Source organism: Nycticebus coucang, chromosome 8 (genome assembly GCF_027406575.1).
Source record: "Nycticebus coucang isolate mNycCou1 chromosome 8, mNycCou1.pri, whole genome shotgun sequence".
In the NCBI taxonomy this organism is placed as follows: domain Eukaryota; kingdom Metazoa; phylum Chordata; class Mammalia; order Primates; family Lorisidae; genus Nycticebus; species Nycticebus coucang.
Window position 1 is genome coordinate 31,242,603 of NC_069787.1, and position 15,440 is coordinate 31,258,042.

The following is a 15,440-nucleotide window of genomic DNA, read 5'->3' on the forward strand; positions in this document are numbered from 1 at the left end:
TGAATTTAACATAGCTGCAGTCTACTAAAGAAAGGCTTTCTTACTTGCTGTGTAGGTAACCTGCCCACATTGAATGTGTCAATATCTATTAAGTGCATTTAAAGCCATCTGCTAAACATTTCACATGTATTATCTCATTTAGGCCTTTCAACAACCTTATGGACTAGGTACTATTATCATTCCTATTGTAGAGATGAGGAAACCAGGTTCAAGAGAGGTTATGTAGCTTGCGGGGTCCCAGCTCCCAGCTCTAGCAGCTGACACGCATGAACAAATCGGCAAGCATGGTAGGGAACTGACTTGGAGCCTGACAACTGCTACATGTTAGCTGTGTGACCTGGGGACACAGCACCTGAATGCTCCCATTGGCTTGATCAAGCTACAACTAACCTTCACCTTACTTAACGAATGGGGTTCTAGGAAGAATCAAAATAAAAAAGGATTTCTATAAATGGCACTTTCTAAACAGTTATATTATGCTGTCCAAATGTAAAATTCTTTTCTCATATGTTTTGTGTAGTTAATTTAGCATATTGAAATAACAGGATTTAAAAATGGCATGCAGCACACACATAGATGCCTTGCAATTAGTGTAGTGTAATTTAATTGTGATTCTATTGTTGGAATTTTGATGCCTCCGGCTTGATGAATAGTCATTTTCTGTGGGTGTTATCAATTAATCTAGGTAATGAATTCTCTTCATTATCTTGTTCTTCATGTTAATTATACAGGATTTTCTCATGCCTGTTTATCAAGTCAGGACAAGTACAACTTTTTTGGCCCACATGCCTTTGAATATGGATTATGTACAAACAAGTTAACATGATGGGTTTAAATTTACATTTCTGAAAAACTCCAGTCAGTAGTTTGACTTTCCTTGCATTGCTATTTGTGTTATGAGTTCATATCTCTTTATTTTAGGAGGCCGTCTTTTAAAAATAAAAAAGTTGTTACCTAAGGTAATTAAACTAGCTCTGATTTTTGAAAATACGCCCTAGCATATCAAAGAGGTATTAAGGAAGCACGGAAAATTTGAATCTTTACCTATTAATATGTAAAAAAAAATAGTAAGCTCCTAGCTTTGAAATACGGCATAAGGCATATGACTCATACAAATTTAATTGTAAATCATAGAGAAAAAAAATAGAAGTACACGAAATTTTAAGTGGCTCTACTCATAAAAAGAATAGACGAACAATATTTTAAAAGTCAGAAGAAAATATGTAAGAAATAGACAAAGGAATGGTAATCAAATTCACTTTTTGAGTTCAGAGGAGTTATTGATGAGATAATATGGTTAATATGGTAGTATTATACATACAGAGGTAGAGTTACAAACATCTGACTGACATCTGGCTCACACTGATGGACAGAAGTTATTACAGGTAACAGGTAAATGTCCCTATTTCAACTTACATACAAATTCAGCTTAAGAACAAACCTACAGAACCTATCTTGTTTGTAACCCAGGGACTGCCTTTGTACAAATGCCAACACAGTATTATTATTACCATTATTATTACTACTACTATAGCTATCAAAATAGTTTTTACCTTTAACTGACTTTTCATATATTTCTGAATGTTCTTTGGTACTACACTAAAAGTCTGTATATTCATATATTCATTATTAAATATTAACTTACTTAACATTTTCTGAGCCTTTTTTGTGTTTTATGCTCTGTATAAAAAATTAAAAAGCAAGAAGTTTCATTTTAATTGTCTTTCTTATTATTTCTTTTCTTTTCTTTTTTGAGACAGGCTATAGTGCAGTGGTGTGATCTTATCTCACTGCAACCTCCAACTCCTGGGCTCAAGTGATTCTCCTACCCCATCTTCCCAAATAGCTGGGATTACAGGCACATGGCACTGTATCTGGCTAATTTTTTTTTTTATTTTTTGTAGAGACAGGCTATCACTATTGCTCAGGCTGATTTTGAATTTCTGGGTTCAAGCCATCCTGCCACTTCTGCTTCCCAAAGTGCTAGTAGTGTAGGTGTGAGCTATGGAACCCAGATATTTTTGAGACTGTGGGCTATCAGCATTTTGATCGGTAACTTTCTGGTTTTCATTTCAGGTTGAAGCCATCCTTGTCAATATTTTTGGTGGTATTGTCAACTGTGCCATCATTGCCAATGGAATCACCAAAGCCTGCCGGGAACTAGAACTCAAGGTGCCTTTGGTGGTCCGGCTTGAAGGTGAGTCATGGTAAATTTCCCCTGTGCCAGTACTTCTCCAAAATCAAGTAACCAGCATGCCCTGGATTCACAAACTTCCTGAGATAACATCAGGAAACACTGGATTAAGATAAAACCAACTTCCTACTACTCTGGGCCTCTAGCAGACTGCAGCTCTCCAAGAATGGCGGGTGGTAGGATTCTCCATAGTTTCCAAACTCATTCTAGAATGGAAGTCCTCTTATTATGAGTTATTTCATGAGATGAATGTTTGGGAAGAAACACTGAGAAATGCTGCTTCCAAGAATTATCCATCGTGGGAGAGCAACAATTCTCAAACTTTTTGATCTCAGGACCCCTTGTTTATTAAAATTGAGGACCCCAAAGAGCTTTGGTTTATTTTGGATTATCTCTGATTTAATTGATAAATAATTAATTGATTTAATTGATAAATAATATGATAACATAACTTGGGATTTAAAAATTATTTACATAATTCATTTTTAATCATTAATTTTTTACATTATATATTCATATGTGTGTGTGCATACATATATATATATATATATATATATATATATATCTTTTTTTTTTTTTTAATATACAAGGTCTGGCTCTGTTGCCCAGGCTAGATTGCAGACCACAATGGCATAATTGTAGCTCACTACAACCTCAATCTTCTGGGCTCAACCCATCCTCCCACCTAGCCTCCAGAGTAGCTGGGACTACAGGTGGACTCTACCATGCCTGGTTAATGTATTTTATATTTTCATACTATATATTTTGCATATATTATATGCATTATATATTTTATGAAAATATTTTTTAAATTTTAGTAAGAACAGTGGCATTGTTGTATAGTTTTGCAAATTCCTTTCTTTTCTAGCTCAATATTTCTGAACATAATCTTAAAATATATTGTTTTGGTTGAAATATATGACGAAAATCTGATTTCACAGAGATGTGTATTTAGATACAGGAGTAATGTTTAATTAACTTTTCATATATTTATGAATATTATTCTTTGGTACTACACTAAAAGGCCGTAAGTAATGGTTTCTTTATTAAGGATTAGTTTTCATGTGGAATCTGAAATTTTAACAATGAACTTTTCAGCCTCTGTTATATTAAAATTCATCTATCTGTCTTGCATGTTAAGTGGGTTTTACCATGCATGATTCATAATAGCATGCATTGATCATTGGGAAAATTTTCAGTCATACTCATCTTCCAAAGGTTGGCCCATTTCAATATACAATATCAAAAATTCACATTTGGGGCAGTGCCTGTGGCTCAAAGGAGTAGGGCACTGGCCCTATATGCCAGAGGTGGTAGGTTCAAGCCCAGCCCTGGGCCAAAAACTGCAAAAAAAAAATTCACATTTGTTAACATCACCACCCTTCTCATCAGAGAAGCTTTGTATTAGGAATCTGTCGCGTTCACAGCGTAGGTGTCAGTTTTCCAGAATCTGAATTTCACTTTATAGTACAAATTTCATCATCAGTCACCAGTTTCCCTTGAGGTGACAGATCTACTTCACTCATTTCTGAGAAAGTGTCTGCCAAGTAAACAAGTCCGAACAGCTACAGTGTGTTAGTCTTTATCCCAAGAAAAAATAGTGTACGATGGAAAAGTGAGTAGTTGATAGTTGGACAGTGCTTTTCCTCAGAACACCCATCACAGTTCAGGATATTATAGAAGTGCTTCACCTGCACTTCCCACTTGGTCACAAAAAAAGATTAAAAAGATGTCTACTCAGGGTTTGAGATTTAATAAAATATATATTTATTTATTCGTTTTACCATTCATCAAAGACATTCTTATTTGAAACTGGCAATTTTTTACTGCGAGTGTGTGGTGGCAGAAAGTACAGTGATTATTAGTACAGTTTAGTGCCATGGCCTTTATTCCGTGCTAACATGCCAACAGTTTTTGCCAATGCAGTATTATTATAACCATTATTATTTCCACTATGAAAATAGTTTTTACGTTAAGCACTGTTTCTCCCCTCACATACCCCACCGGTTCTGTGGACCACACTTTTGAATGTGAGTGCTATCCAAAAGCCCTGCCAGTGCATTCACAAATTCAGTTACAATAATCAAACAGCCTCAAGTTGATGTCTACAGTATCATTTTGAGGACAGGTAGTTTCCCCAAGCTCTAAGCTGGAACTACTTCCCTGGAAAACATACTGCTTCTCAGTATAAAGTTCAAGGATGTTTTGAACCTGCTATGTGTCCCCATCCTTTAGAGTCAAGACTCCAGAAGAGCTGCCACCTGTTTTTCTCCATGTTTGCCACTTTCTTTGTATCGCTTTCTCCTCTCACTCTCTGCCACTGTCTTTCTCTCCTTGCCTGAGATGGTCTGCCTCACAAGCCTAGATCTGCACAACGTGGATTAGATAGAAATGATGATCACAAAAGAAAAAGGAAAATAGCAGATGCTCCAGTTGGCAAAGCTTAATATGGGCATTAAAACGTATCAGTTAGTTAAATCTTCTTAGAAGTGTAAATGCAACAAAACTAATCCCAATAAAAATAATAAAAGGAAAAATAATTGGCAAAGCTACAATGAAAAAATCGATCAAATAGTTAATGAGTACATCAAATATGTTCATCTGAGACTATTTGCAAGGTCTAAGCAACCAGAGACACTCAAATTGTAAAAGTCAACTCTTCTCCTGTTCTTAACGGGGGCAGGTCTCCATTAACAAATCATACTATTAGCTGTCCCTCAGAAATAACTAGAAATGAGGGCATGCTATAATGGGCTCTTTCTCTCCAGTAATCGTCCCTTTGTAGAAGCCCATAATTAATAGTTATTTGTACATAGAAAGACAGTTACCCCTACCTATATTAAATAATTTTTTCCAAATAAAAGGAGCACTTCTTTTATTTTCACACAATGCTTGATATTCCAGAAGAATTAAATGATCCCTATAAAACCCAGATGATATGCATGCTGAAATATAAAAAATACTGCATCTATAATTATCTCCCTTAATAATCTCTGCTAATTGTATCAGAGGTGTATTAAGATACTAGGAAGAAACTTTGAAAGTTTTAAGTTTGTTAGATGATCAGATTTGCATATCTTAAGTAAATATACTTCCAAGGTATGTGTCTGTGCTTTTTTAATTTGTTAATTAATATAGTAATACATACCTTGTGGTGGTCCTTGAGCTTTAGTCATTAAGGAGGATAAATGGAAATATAAAACATATCACAGATAACTAGGAGAATAAAACAAAAGAAAATATTAACCATATAATACAGTATCTATATACTGGTAACAAGTGTTACCTTCTATCTTTGTAGCAGTAGCTATCAGGGATCCCACACAGCCTGGTTTGATGAACCTTTGGAAACATTGATGACCTCACAACGTCTTCTATTTCATGGAGAATTGAATGATGGCTCAAAATGAGCTCAAGTTTATGCAGTCTAAAAATATCCATGGTTGCCCTTCTTTACCACTCTCCTCCTCTCATCATTATAGCCCCTATCTTATAGTAAGCACCCGGGATTTTTATCAAGAGAAAAAAAATAGGAGAGCTTTTGACATTTCTGAAGTGCTAGCTGGTATTCTTTTCTTCCTCTTGTGGAAATTGGCATCATGTGTGATAAATGTCCTTAGGTGTCGGCTCTTACTCTCAACATGATGGTACCAAGGATATTTACTAATATCCCTATGTGTGACTTCTCAGAAAACAGCATCCCCACACCAAGACTAAGACTTATCCCAAGGTTGTATTGGCCCTATATAATATGCAAAGGAAAGATGAAGATGTTCTAACTGTGTTCTTGGTACTGATCGTAGATAGCAAAAGGCAGATATTTGGAGAAGGTATTATCCATAATGATCCATAAAGGCCCATGAAAGGAACTAAGTGCAAATCAAGTCAGTGTTCCTAACACAAAGAAAATGCAGACTCTCAAAGTATGTGCCTCTTAAGTTCACTGACGTCGTAGGTCTAATTACTTCAGCGATTTTCAACCAGTGTGCCTTGAGAGGATTTTAGGTGTGCCGCAAAAATTTTTAAAGATCATTAATTAAATTACTTTTGAAATAAGTTCAAAGTGTAGTAGGTATATTCTTTTTCTTTGCTCTTTTCTTTGATCAACAGTATAAGTGTGCTGTAGAAGTTTAACTATAGGTTCAAGTATGCTGTGAGATAAAAAAGACTGGCTTACTTTCATTGGCATACCCCATTTCTTAAACTTACTCAGTATTAACTATTATAATAGATTTGTAGATGTGAGTTAGTAAAGAAATAGTATAAAAGGAGATTTTTCAAGTTGAACCTAGAAGGATATATAAAATTTGAATTATAATCAAGGAAGGAGGAGAGGCTCAGAAGTCAATTATCAGATAAGTCAGCCTCCATTTCTGAGAGTTGGTCCACATCATTAACACTGGTAAAGTCTAAAACCCAGGACCTGGGTAGATCAGAAGGCTGTCCTGGAGAGAATAATGGCCTTCCAACAATGCATTAGAGCTAAAAGAGCAGAGTGGGAAAAGAAAGTATAGTAGCCAGAGTCAATGACATTAGGTAGAATTAAAAACCCAGGCTGAATTGCCCTATAGACATAAAGTAGGGTGGAGGAAAGCACAGACAGAAAAGGAGATAAGAGAACAAGGAGGGCTGAGGTATTTAAATCTGTGGACCAAGAGAATGATGGCATACTGTAGTTGATGGACTTCAGAAAGTCACAGTCGACTCAATAGAGAGCATGGCAGAGGATCAGGGTGGAGTATAGTCATCTGAGGTTGGAGATGAAGGTGCAATGTGAGGTAGAATGCATGTGGGAAAAGAGGTGGGAGCACAGGGGATGATCTAAGGAGAGGAGTGACTAATAGACAAATGAGTAAGTCACTCCCACTTTAAAAGGCCTTAGTAAACCACATGAGGACTGGCCACTCTGGAAATTTTTCCCCTACATGACAGTTCAGTTAAAATGAGAAACCAACCCCAACCAAAATTTCCGGTCCCAGAAAGTGTTTCTCAGCATTACTAATGGGGAAAAAGTTATTATACCAATTACAAGGACTTTTAGGAAATTTCTTTTATACTCCATCTAAATGTTGCTTTGCTATTCTCTAGGTCAAAACATAAATTCTTCCTCCCACACATCTCTCCACATTTAGTTAAGAGTTTACACAACCTTAGAGTATGACTTGGTTCCTTCTGTTCTTTCTAAACAGAGCCACTCTTCCTCGTCATCATTATCTCTGGTGACAAAGAGGCAGGAACGTTTTGGACAATTCTCCCTCTCTCTCTCCCTTTTTTTTAAGACAGAGTTTCATTATGTTGCCCTCAGCAGAGTGCTGTGGCATCACAGCTCACAGCAACCTCAAACTCTTGGGCTTAAGCAATTTTGTTGCCTCCGCCTCCCAAGTAGGTGGGACTACATTCACCTGCCACAACACCTGGCTGTTTTTTTGTTGGTAGTTGTCATTGTTGTTCAGCAGGCCTGGGCTGGGCTCGAACCTTCCATCCTCGGTGTATGTGGCCAGTGCCCTAGCCACTGAGCTACAGGTGCCGAGCCAATTCTCCCATTTTCACTGGCAAATTTCTCAGTGATCTTTATTCATACTAGTATTAAAATTAGTTGACACACTCCATTGTCTAGCTAGGGAGGGTAAGATGAGTACAGATTCTTTATCACCCCAGTATCTGTGACAAAACCAAGTGACACTAAAAATGAGATAGTAGAAAAATATTACCAGAGTCTAAATTAAAACAGTAAATCACTATTATTGCTAATATTTACTAAGTGCTTTCTAAGTTTTACCGTGTGTGTAACAGTGTGGAGAACTGCAATATTTTAATGACCTAGACAACAGATATTTTAAAAGCCCAATAGTTATGTTTTGTTACTGGTATGTACCTTTTGTGAAGAAAGTTAAGTGGCCCTCTTATTTGTCCTGTGACCATTTGGCAGATCCAGGAACCTCGCCGTATCTCACTCATTTGTAGCCCACGTTAGTGCTGTCCACACACGATGTATTAGAAATGTCCTGATGAGAAAAGTTTTAATCAATCAAATCAGGCTTGATTTAGTGGGATTTTGTGAACAAATCTTTGTTCTCAGATGTATAATAATTACAAGCTGTTTTACCAGTGGATAAGGAAAGGATTATTCTTCTCTTTGAAAACGGTAACTTTATAATTACATGTATTTACTTGCCTTATCAGAATAGAACTCACCAGCTGAGGTGAAGGATTATTTTTATTTAAAAGATTCCTGGGTGAATTAAACAGCCACCTATTTGGGGGAAAATATAGCCATTGTAGACAATTGTTTCGGGTATAAATAAAGAACAAACAGTCTAAAATCAATGTTTGTTTGGGTTTTTTGTTCCTTTTTGGAATCTGTATAAAACTTGGCACAAAAATTAACGTAGATGGTTAATTTAGCCCCACCCATAATACTGTGGAGAAATACACTTTTATTGACAACTTTGTATGGTCAGCGTACAGAGTGTTTCAGCCAAAGTTTTGAGTTTTTTATGGGTGGTTTTATAGTTCCGTATTATAATTACCAATATCTTAAGAAAATTTATTTTAAGAATTCATTTTTCCTTACTACTGTCCCATTTCCATCTACAGCAGACCTCTGTGTCTCCAGCATGCCCGAAGAAGAATTGGCTTTTCTCTTAGACGTTCATTATGGCTTCAAGTTGAGCTCAGAAAAAAAAACAATCATAATAAGCCTAGATCATTTGCAAGTTTGGATCTCGTTTCTCTTAACCAACTCTCAGTCTGATTTTTCTACCTAACACCAAAGGTTTGTTTCTGCAACATGAGCAGAACATGAGCCTTTTTTTTCTCTGTTTGTGAAATATCTTTAAAAACAAGAGTCCTACCTCTTTCGTTCTTTTCCTTACTGAGCTCTCTAATGTTCCCTAAACTATCTCTAAAATTGTTGGGAATGTAAACATATTCTGTGCCTTTTACTTTGTTGACAAGGCACCAACACCTCCCCTTGGTGGGCTTCCTGAAACACTTCCAAGCCAAGGGTCCTTCCTAGCATGGATACAGTAACATTGCTATGCTGAAAGGGAAGAAGAAACCTACAAATATTAAAAAGTTAAGAAGTAGCCACATAGCTTCAGCAGTGTCCATGCACTTGACTGCCATCTGTTGTGGAAGTCTTTAGTTAAGCCCAAGATGAGAACAGTGCAAGATTAACTGTGGCTGACAAGCTTTGAAGAAGTTTTCATTCAGTGTGTCAGAGCCCTAGGCTTGCTGCTAAGTGGTAGAATGGCCCTGGACAGAGTAAAGGCAGATGTCAGGGGCCAGCCCTGTATCTGACAAAGCTCCCTGGCTTCTTGGCACTTTTCCAGATCTCATCATTCTCTTGGGTGCTGGTTTCCAACATGGTCTCTGTTTCAAGTTTTCATCTCCTTGTTTTTTCTCAAGCCCTGCATCCTTGTGAGGTGAGATGACCTGGCCCCAACCCCTGCATCCTGTCCAAGTGTGTCTTTCCCTTTTCTCCACTTTTCATTTCTTTTGCTCCTCACAGGACCTGACATCATTAGTCTTAATTAGGCTAGCTAAAGCCTTTTTAGACCTAATACTTAAATTTTTAGACAAAACAGTCTACTATATGTTGTACTTTGAGTTTTCATTTCTCCCCCAGCTAATGTCACTGAAATTATTCCATGCAGGACATCCACAGCCTTACCTAAGAACAGACCCTCTATAACAGGTTCTCAACCTTTCTAATGCCGCTCCCCATTAATACAGTTCCTGTGGGTCGCGACCCACGACCCACCGGTTGAGAGCCGCTGCTCTATAACATCCTTAGCAAAGTTGTCATTGTGATTATAGGACTAGGGCTCCTTGCAGGAAAACCAGCTCTGCATTATATGTAGAGATTTTGTATTATTTGGGGGGAGGGCTAAGGGCAGGATGTAATAAACCAAAACTCTCCAATCACCTTAATAGAAAGGAGGTTTGTTGTAAGGCTTTAATGGGATTGAATCTGGACAGCCTTCCTCCCACTCTCCCTAGTGCTGGATGACTTTCTCACTGCTTTATGTTCGTTCTTGAGGTCTTTCTACCCGCTGCCTCTCACAAAGGCTGGTCTTGTCCCTCTGAGTTCCCCCAGGTTGACTGTCTAATTAGCTTCCTAACAGCCCTTACTTCTGTTGTCCACAGCCATCCAACTAGGCATGTGGTTATGGTCTTTGAGAGTGCCCAACAGATTCCTCTCCATCTGGGTTCTGATTCTGGTGAGAAATATAAACAACCAGGGATACCAAAGTATCACCTTCATTACTGATGAAAAAGAATTTGGAGGATGTACCTTATCGTGTATTGACAATGAGCTTCCCTACTGTGAACCCCAGAAATAGGCAGCTTCACATACCCAGTCATAGGTACCACTGAACCCTGGCGAGGCTCCCACCCAGGGCAGACCCCAAGGAGGAGAAGATGAAATAGGCTCATTCTGAGCATTGCACCCCACACCTACGGTGCATCTTAGAATGGGTACAGGCGAAACTTACTAAAGGCAGAATACAAATGTCTACATACAATAACTAAGAAAATGCCATGAAGGCTACATTGAATAGTTTGATGAGAATATTTCAGATCGTTTATGAAACCAGCACATTGTACCCCTTGATTGCACTAATGTACACAGCTATGATTTAACAATAAAAAATAAAATAAAAATAAATTTAAAAAAACAAAACCTTAAAGGAAGGGAAAAGGAAGGGGCTGGGCTATCCATTGCCAGCTTTCTCCATTATAACACTCCAGTCAGTTCCTTCCATCCGACCCCACCCTTTGCAATGAAGAGAAGAAATCAGAAATGTTATGCTAACAACCATCCCCCTGCGTGGAGGAGACACCCCCAGTGTACATCATAGGTCATAGTCTGCCCTAGGCCCAGGCAGTGGTCATTCCTTCAAGAACAAGAGCCTGAACTTCTTTCCTTGAGCAGCAGCTGTGGGTGTGGCCATTTTTTATAAGGAGAAGGTTTAGAGCATGGCTGGTACCAGGAGTGGCAGATCCTGAGTCCTACCTTATAACATTGGAATACTACTGTCTGCTTTCTAGGTATTTTCTGAATGACCAGTTAGTTCATTTCTTCCTGCCTCAGTTTTCCCATGTAACACTTGAAATTCATATTTGATCGACCACCAGAGAGAAAACATGGAGACATATAGATAGAGTTAGTTGATACTGTTTTTCCAGGACAGATGTGGCTATTCCAATGCAGAACTGCCTAAATGGAAAGATTCCGCAAGAGTGTTTTAGAACAGAGATGACAAGTAGCTTCATCTCAAGCCACCTCCTATTTATTGGCAGTGGCTAACTGAAGTGCTATGCTGCGAAAGACTCCGAAACTGTCCCAGCCCAGTGGAGGAGAGTTCTGTGGTCATTTTCTACCACAGTGCAGAGAAGGAGAGGAGAACATCTGAACCAAGGATTTGCCAGTGTTGATTCAAAGAGATCAGAGGTGGATATACAACTGCCTGCTGTGTCAGGACTAGGGAGAAGGGGCGATCAGAGGAGGCCGGTTCTTATCTTCCACCTGGCCCTTTAGCCACAGGGCTAGAAATTAGACTGTATAGAGCAAAGGTCTGCAGCCTTTTTCTGTAAAGGGCAAGATTTTAGGCCCTGTGGGCCATGTAGTCCCTGTAGTGAATACTCACTTCTGCCACTGTGGTGCTGAAGCAACTGTAGGTAGACACTAGGTAAAGGAATGCACATTGGCTGTGCCATAATAACCTTTTTGTTTGTTTGTTTTTCAATGAAAAGAAACAACAGAACAGATTAGGCCCACAAGTCATAGTTTGCAGATCCCAGGTATAGAGAAGAGGCCAACAGCATGAGCTAGGGTTCTGAAATACCTTCATGTTATCTGTATCTAAATCTCCCTCTGTCCTCAGTTCTGAAATGTCCCATGAGAGTAAGAATTTAATGGGCAATAGTAAGCTCCAAGATTCTAACTTCTTAAGAAAAATATTAGCAGTGAGGTCCACTCAGTCATTTCCCCACCTTCGTACAGAATCCCATGCAATGGTACAGTTATGTTACTTCTTGGGTAGCAATGTTGTTCCAAAGTCAGCATTTCAGACAAAAGTTGCATACCATCAAAACTGCCTTTGAAAATTCTTTAAATCACTCATAAATTAAAATATACGTGGGTTGAAAAAAAGGAAGAATATTCAAGGAAGCCATGAAAGAAAAAGTCTATGTACAGATGTTCATGTGTATAAAGCATTCCTTCTTTAAAAGAACTGTTTTATCCCTAGTGGTGATAGGAAGTGAATACAGAATTAATAAGATGTTCTTGCTTGCCACGGAGTTTGTTGCATTATAATTTAATATTAAGGGTACATTAACTTGCTTTTTTTTTTTTTTTGAGGGTCAACATAGTTGAAAGCAAAAGCAGAAGCACCTACCTTAAGTCCTCTATGATGTATGTTAGACTTGATCCCAAACTTCTGTTGCATCATCACGGGACATCCACACCATTCTCTGAACTTGGCTGTTGGCTTTCTGCCACTGGAGCTGGGGTGTCCTACTGTCTTCAGCTATCACATTCACACCCCGGATGTCAATTTCTTATTATGGGAGAAGAAATCATTGAAGAAATTAGGTGTGGATATGATACAGGGACACAGGATATCTTAAGCCATCTTTAATTCTTATAAAATATGATCAATACAAGGCATTTAGATAAAATACTTACCCACACACAAATCTAAAGCTTCAAAACTGCAAAACCATCCCCATATTATTCCCTTTCTTGGGAAGAGGACCAAGTTTAAAAATCTCAGCCTCCTCATCTATAAAATGGGAATAAAATTTGTGGCAATTTCATAGGGCTGTTGGAAGGGGCAGATGAGTTCTTTAATCACTTAGAACAGTTCCTGGTTCAATAAATGCCAGCTGTCCTTATTATTACCTGAGTGCCTGTCGGTGGATGGACTCCGTGTGCTACCAGACAAGGGACAAGATATTTGAGACACATCATCTCACACAGTGAGGGCTGCTGACACAGCAGGAGTTTGGCCTCTGGTTCATAATGAGTAGTTCCATTTCTAACATATAGTAACAAGACAAAGGACATGTGGTAAGTGATGTAAGTTTACTTGTAACCAAAAAAATGGGCCTTCTGTATCTGATTGCCGCTTGAAAGGAGAATAAGGAGGGCGGGGATGGTGGACATTTTAGGAGGAACAGTGGCTTGGTAGGGTTCGACTTGTTTCTACTGATCTCCCCTTTCCTGGGGTTATGGTGGGGGGACTCGCTTACTTAGAGCAGGGGTTGAAATAGTTTGGTTTTCTAGGCCATGCTGTCTGTGTCTTGGCAGCTCAGCCCTGCCATTGTAGAACACGAGCTGCCATCTCCAATCCGTAAGTGAATCAATTTGGCTTGTTTCACGAAAACTTTATTTATGGGTGCTAGAATTTGAATTTCATGTAATTTTCATGTATCACAAAATAGTCTACTGATTCCTTTCTCCAGCTATTTAAGAAAGTAAACACTCTTCTTAACTCCCAGATGGTACATAGAGAGACAGTGGGCCGGGTTTGGCCCCAAAGCCACAGTTTTCCAGCCTTGACCTAGAAGACTAGACTGAAAATCAGACCTGTCGCAGGTAAACTGACTGTTTGACCCAAACAAAGTATCTTCCATCTCGGGTCTACAGTTTCATATCTTCCAAAAACAGAAGACTTACTCTAAAGGATGCCTAGGATTCTTTGTAGCATTTAACAGCAGCTGAGCTGCACGGCTATATGGCTTTGCAGTCAGAGAATCCTAGGTTCCAGTTCCGGCTCAGCCTCTGGCTTGCTGGAGAATGTTGGGCCAGTTGCCTCGTCTAGTGCCTCAGCTGCCTTGTCTGTAAAATAAGCATAAAAATGATGTCAACTTTAGGGTTGCTCTGAGGATTAAGTTTCACAATACTTAGGAACCAGCCCCTAAAGTCACATAGCTAACAAACATTTATTGTATCTAATAAAAAAAATAAATGCTGTTGTATTTTTTAAACTGAATTTCTATTGAAATAATAATTTTAAAAAGACAGTTTCTATATACTTCCAGATTAGAAACTGGTTTTCTTCACAGCCCTATGACAAAAGGGCTGAGTCAAGGGAAGGACTTTGCTATTTGAACAGAACCTTGTCATGTGCAGCCACCACCACTGTCCTCTCTCATGTGTCATGAAGGATGAGAACCAATTTTGATGTATTAGCCTTGCATCTCTGTTTATGGCTCTCTTGCCCCACCCAGTGGCAGGACGTCACTGGCAACACATGCCAAAGAGGTCAAGAATTTTTAAGATTTTAATAATAATTTTTTTAATAATGGCCCCTGGCAGTACAGCAAGATTTCATTCTAAACCCATTTTCCTTTAATCTCTCTGTTTGGCCCTTTTTAGGGCCTGCAGTGGGTAGAGTCACCATTTAGCTGAGTGGCTCACAACACGCGGATATTAGGAAGGGCCTGAGGTTCCACCAGTGTGAGCTAGTCAGTTATCTCTTGTACAGGTGGTTATTAAAAGTGTTGTCCTGCAGCCTCATTAAAAAGCAAAGCATCATTTAACAAATATTAGGACATGTCAGTAGCACCATATAAATGTGGGAAAGAGATCAATTCCCTTTGTTAATTCTGTACACAGCCATAAACACTCTCTTTAGAACACTTAATTCCATGTCAGAGTTTAAAGCAGCTCTGATGGTTTCTATTTAGAAGTGAAGGCAAGGAGAGGGATGGGGAATAGATGTCAGAAACTCGGTGCATCAAGAAGAAACTAACCTTAAATACTTAAACACTATGATTAACAACAGGAGTCCACAGGCTAGTGATCATTTCCAAGGCTTCCCCCATTTCCCTTTTCTTTTCTAATGACCTGAGTTTGGTGGCTGCTGTTTTCCTTTTTATGTGTGCCTGTGAAAATGGGTTCACTGTGTTGTCCAGGTGGTTCTTGAACTCCTGGCCTCAATTGATCCTCCTGCCTCAGCCTCTCAAGTAGCTGGGAATATAGACTTGTGCACCTGTTTAAATGCTGGTTTCCCCCATCTCTGCTTATCCTCACTCCTCCTTCAAGCTACTCCCTCCTTCAAGCTGCTTCCCTCAACAGGAAGGTGGGCACAAGTGGTAAGGAACACTAGGATGGATCCGTGGATAGGAGAGCTGTGCTAGCCCAGGAGAAGCCAGGCAGGGTGCCCGGGGGAGATGGAGCCAGGGTCAGGACGGGGGCTGGGATGGAAGGCCCTGGATGACAGACTCA

The 15,440-nt window shown here is 39.0% G+C and overlaps 1 protein-coding gene across 1 annotated transcript in view; it reads left to right on the top strand.

Annotated features, from left to right (window-relative positions):
* The window catches only part of SUCLG2 (succinate-CoA ligase GDP-forming subunit beta), a 305,540-nt gene that overhangs the window by 284,030 nt on the left and 6,070 nt on the right, over positions 1 to 15,440 (top strand). Inside the window, exon 10 of the mRNA XM_053599312.1 lies at positions 2,077 to 2,197. Within this exon, the coding sequence (XP_053455287.1) occupies positions 2,077 to 2,197 (121 nt within the window). The remainder of the gene's footprint in view (positions 1 to 2,076; positions 2,198 to 15,440) is intronic.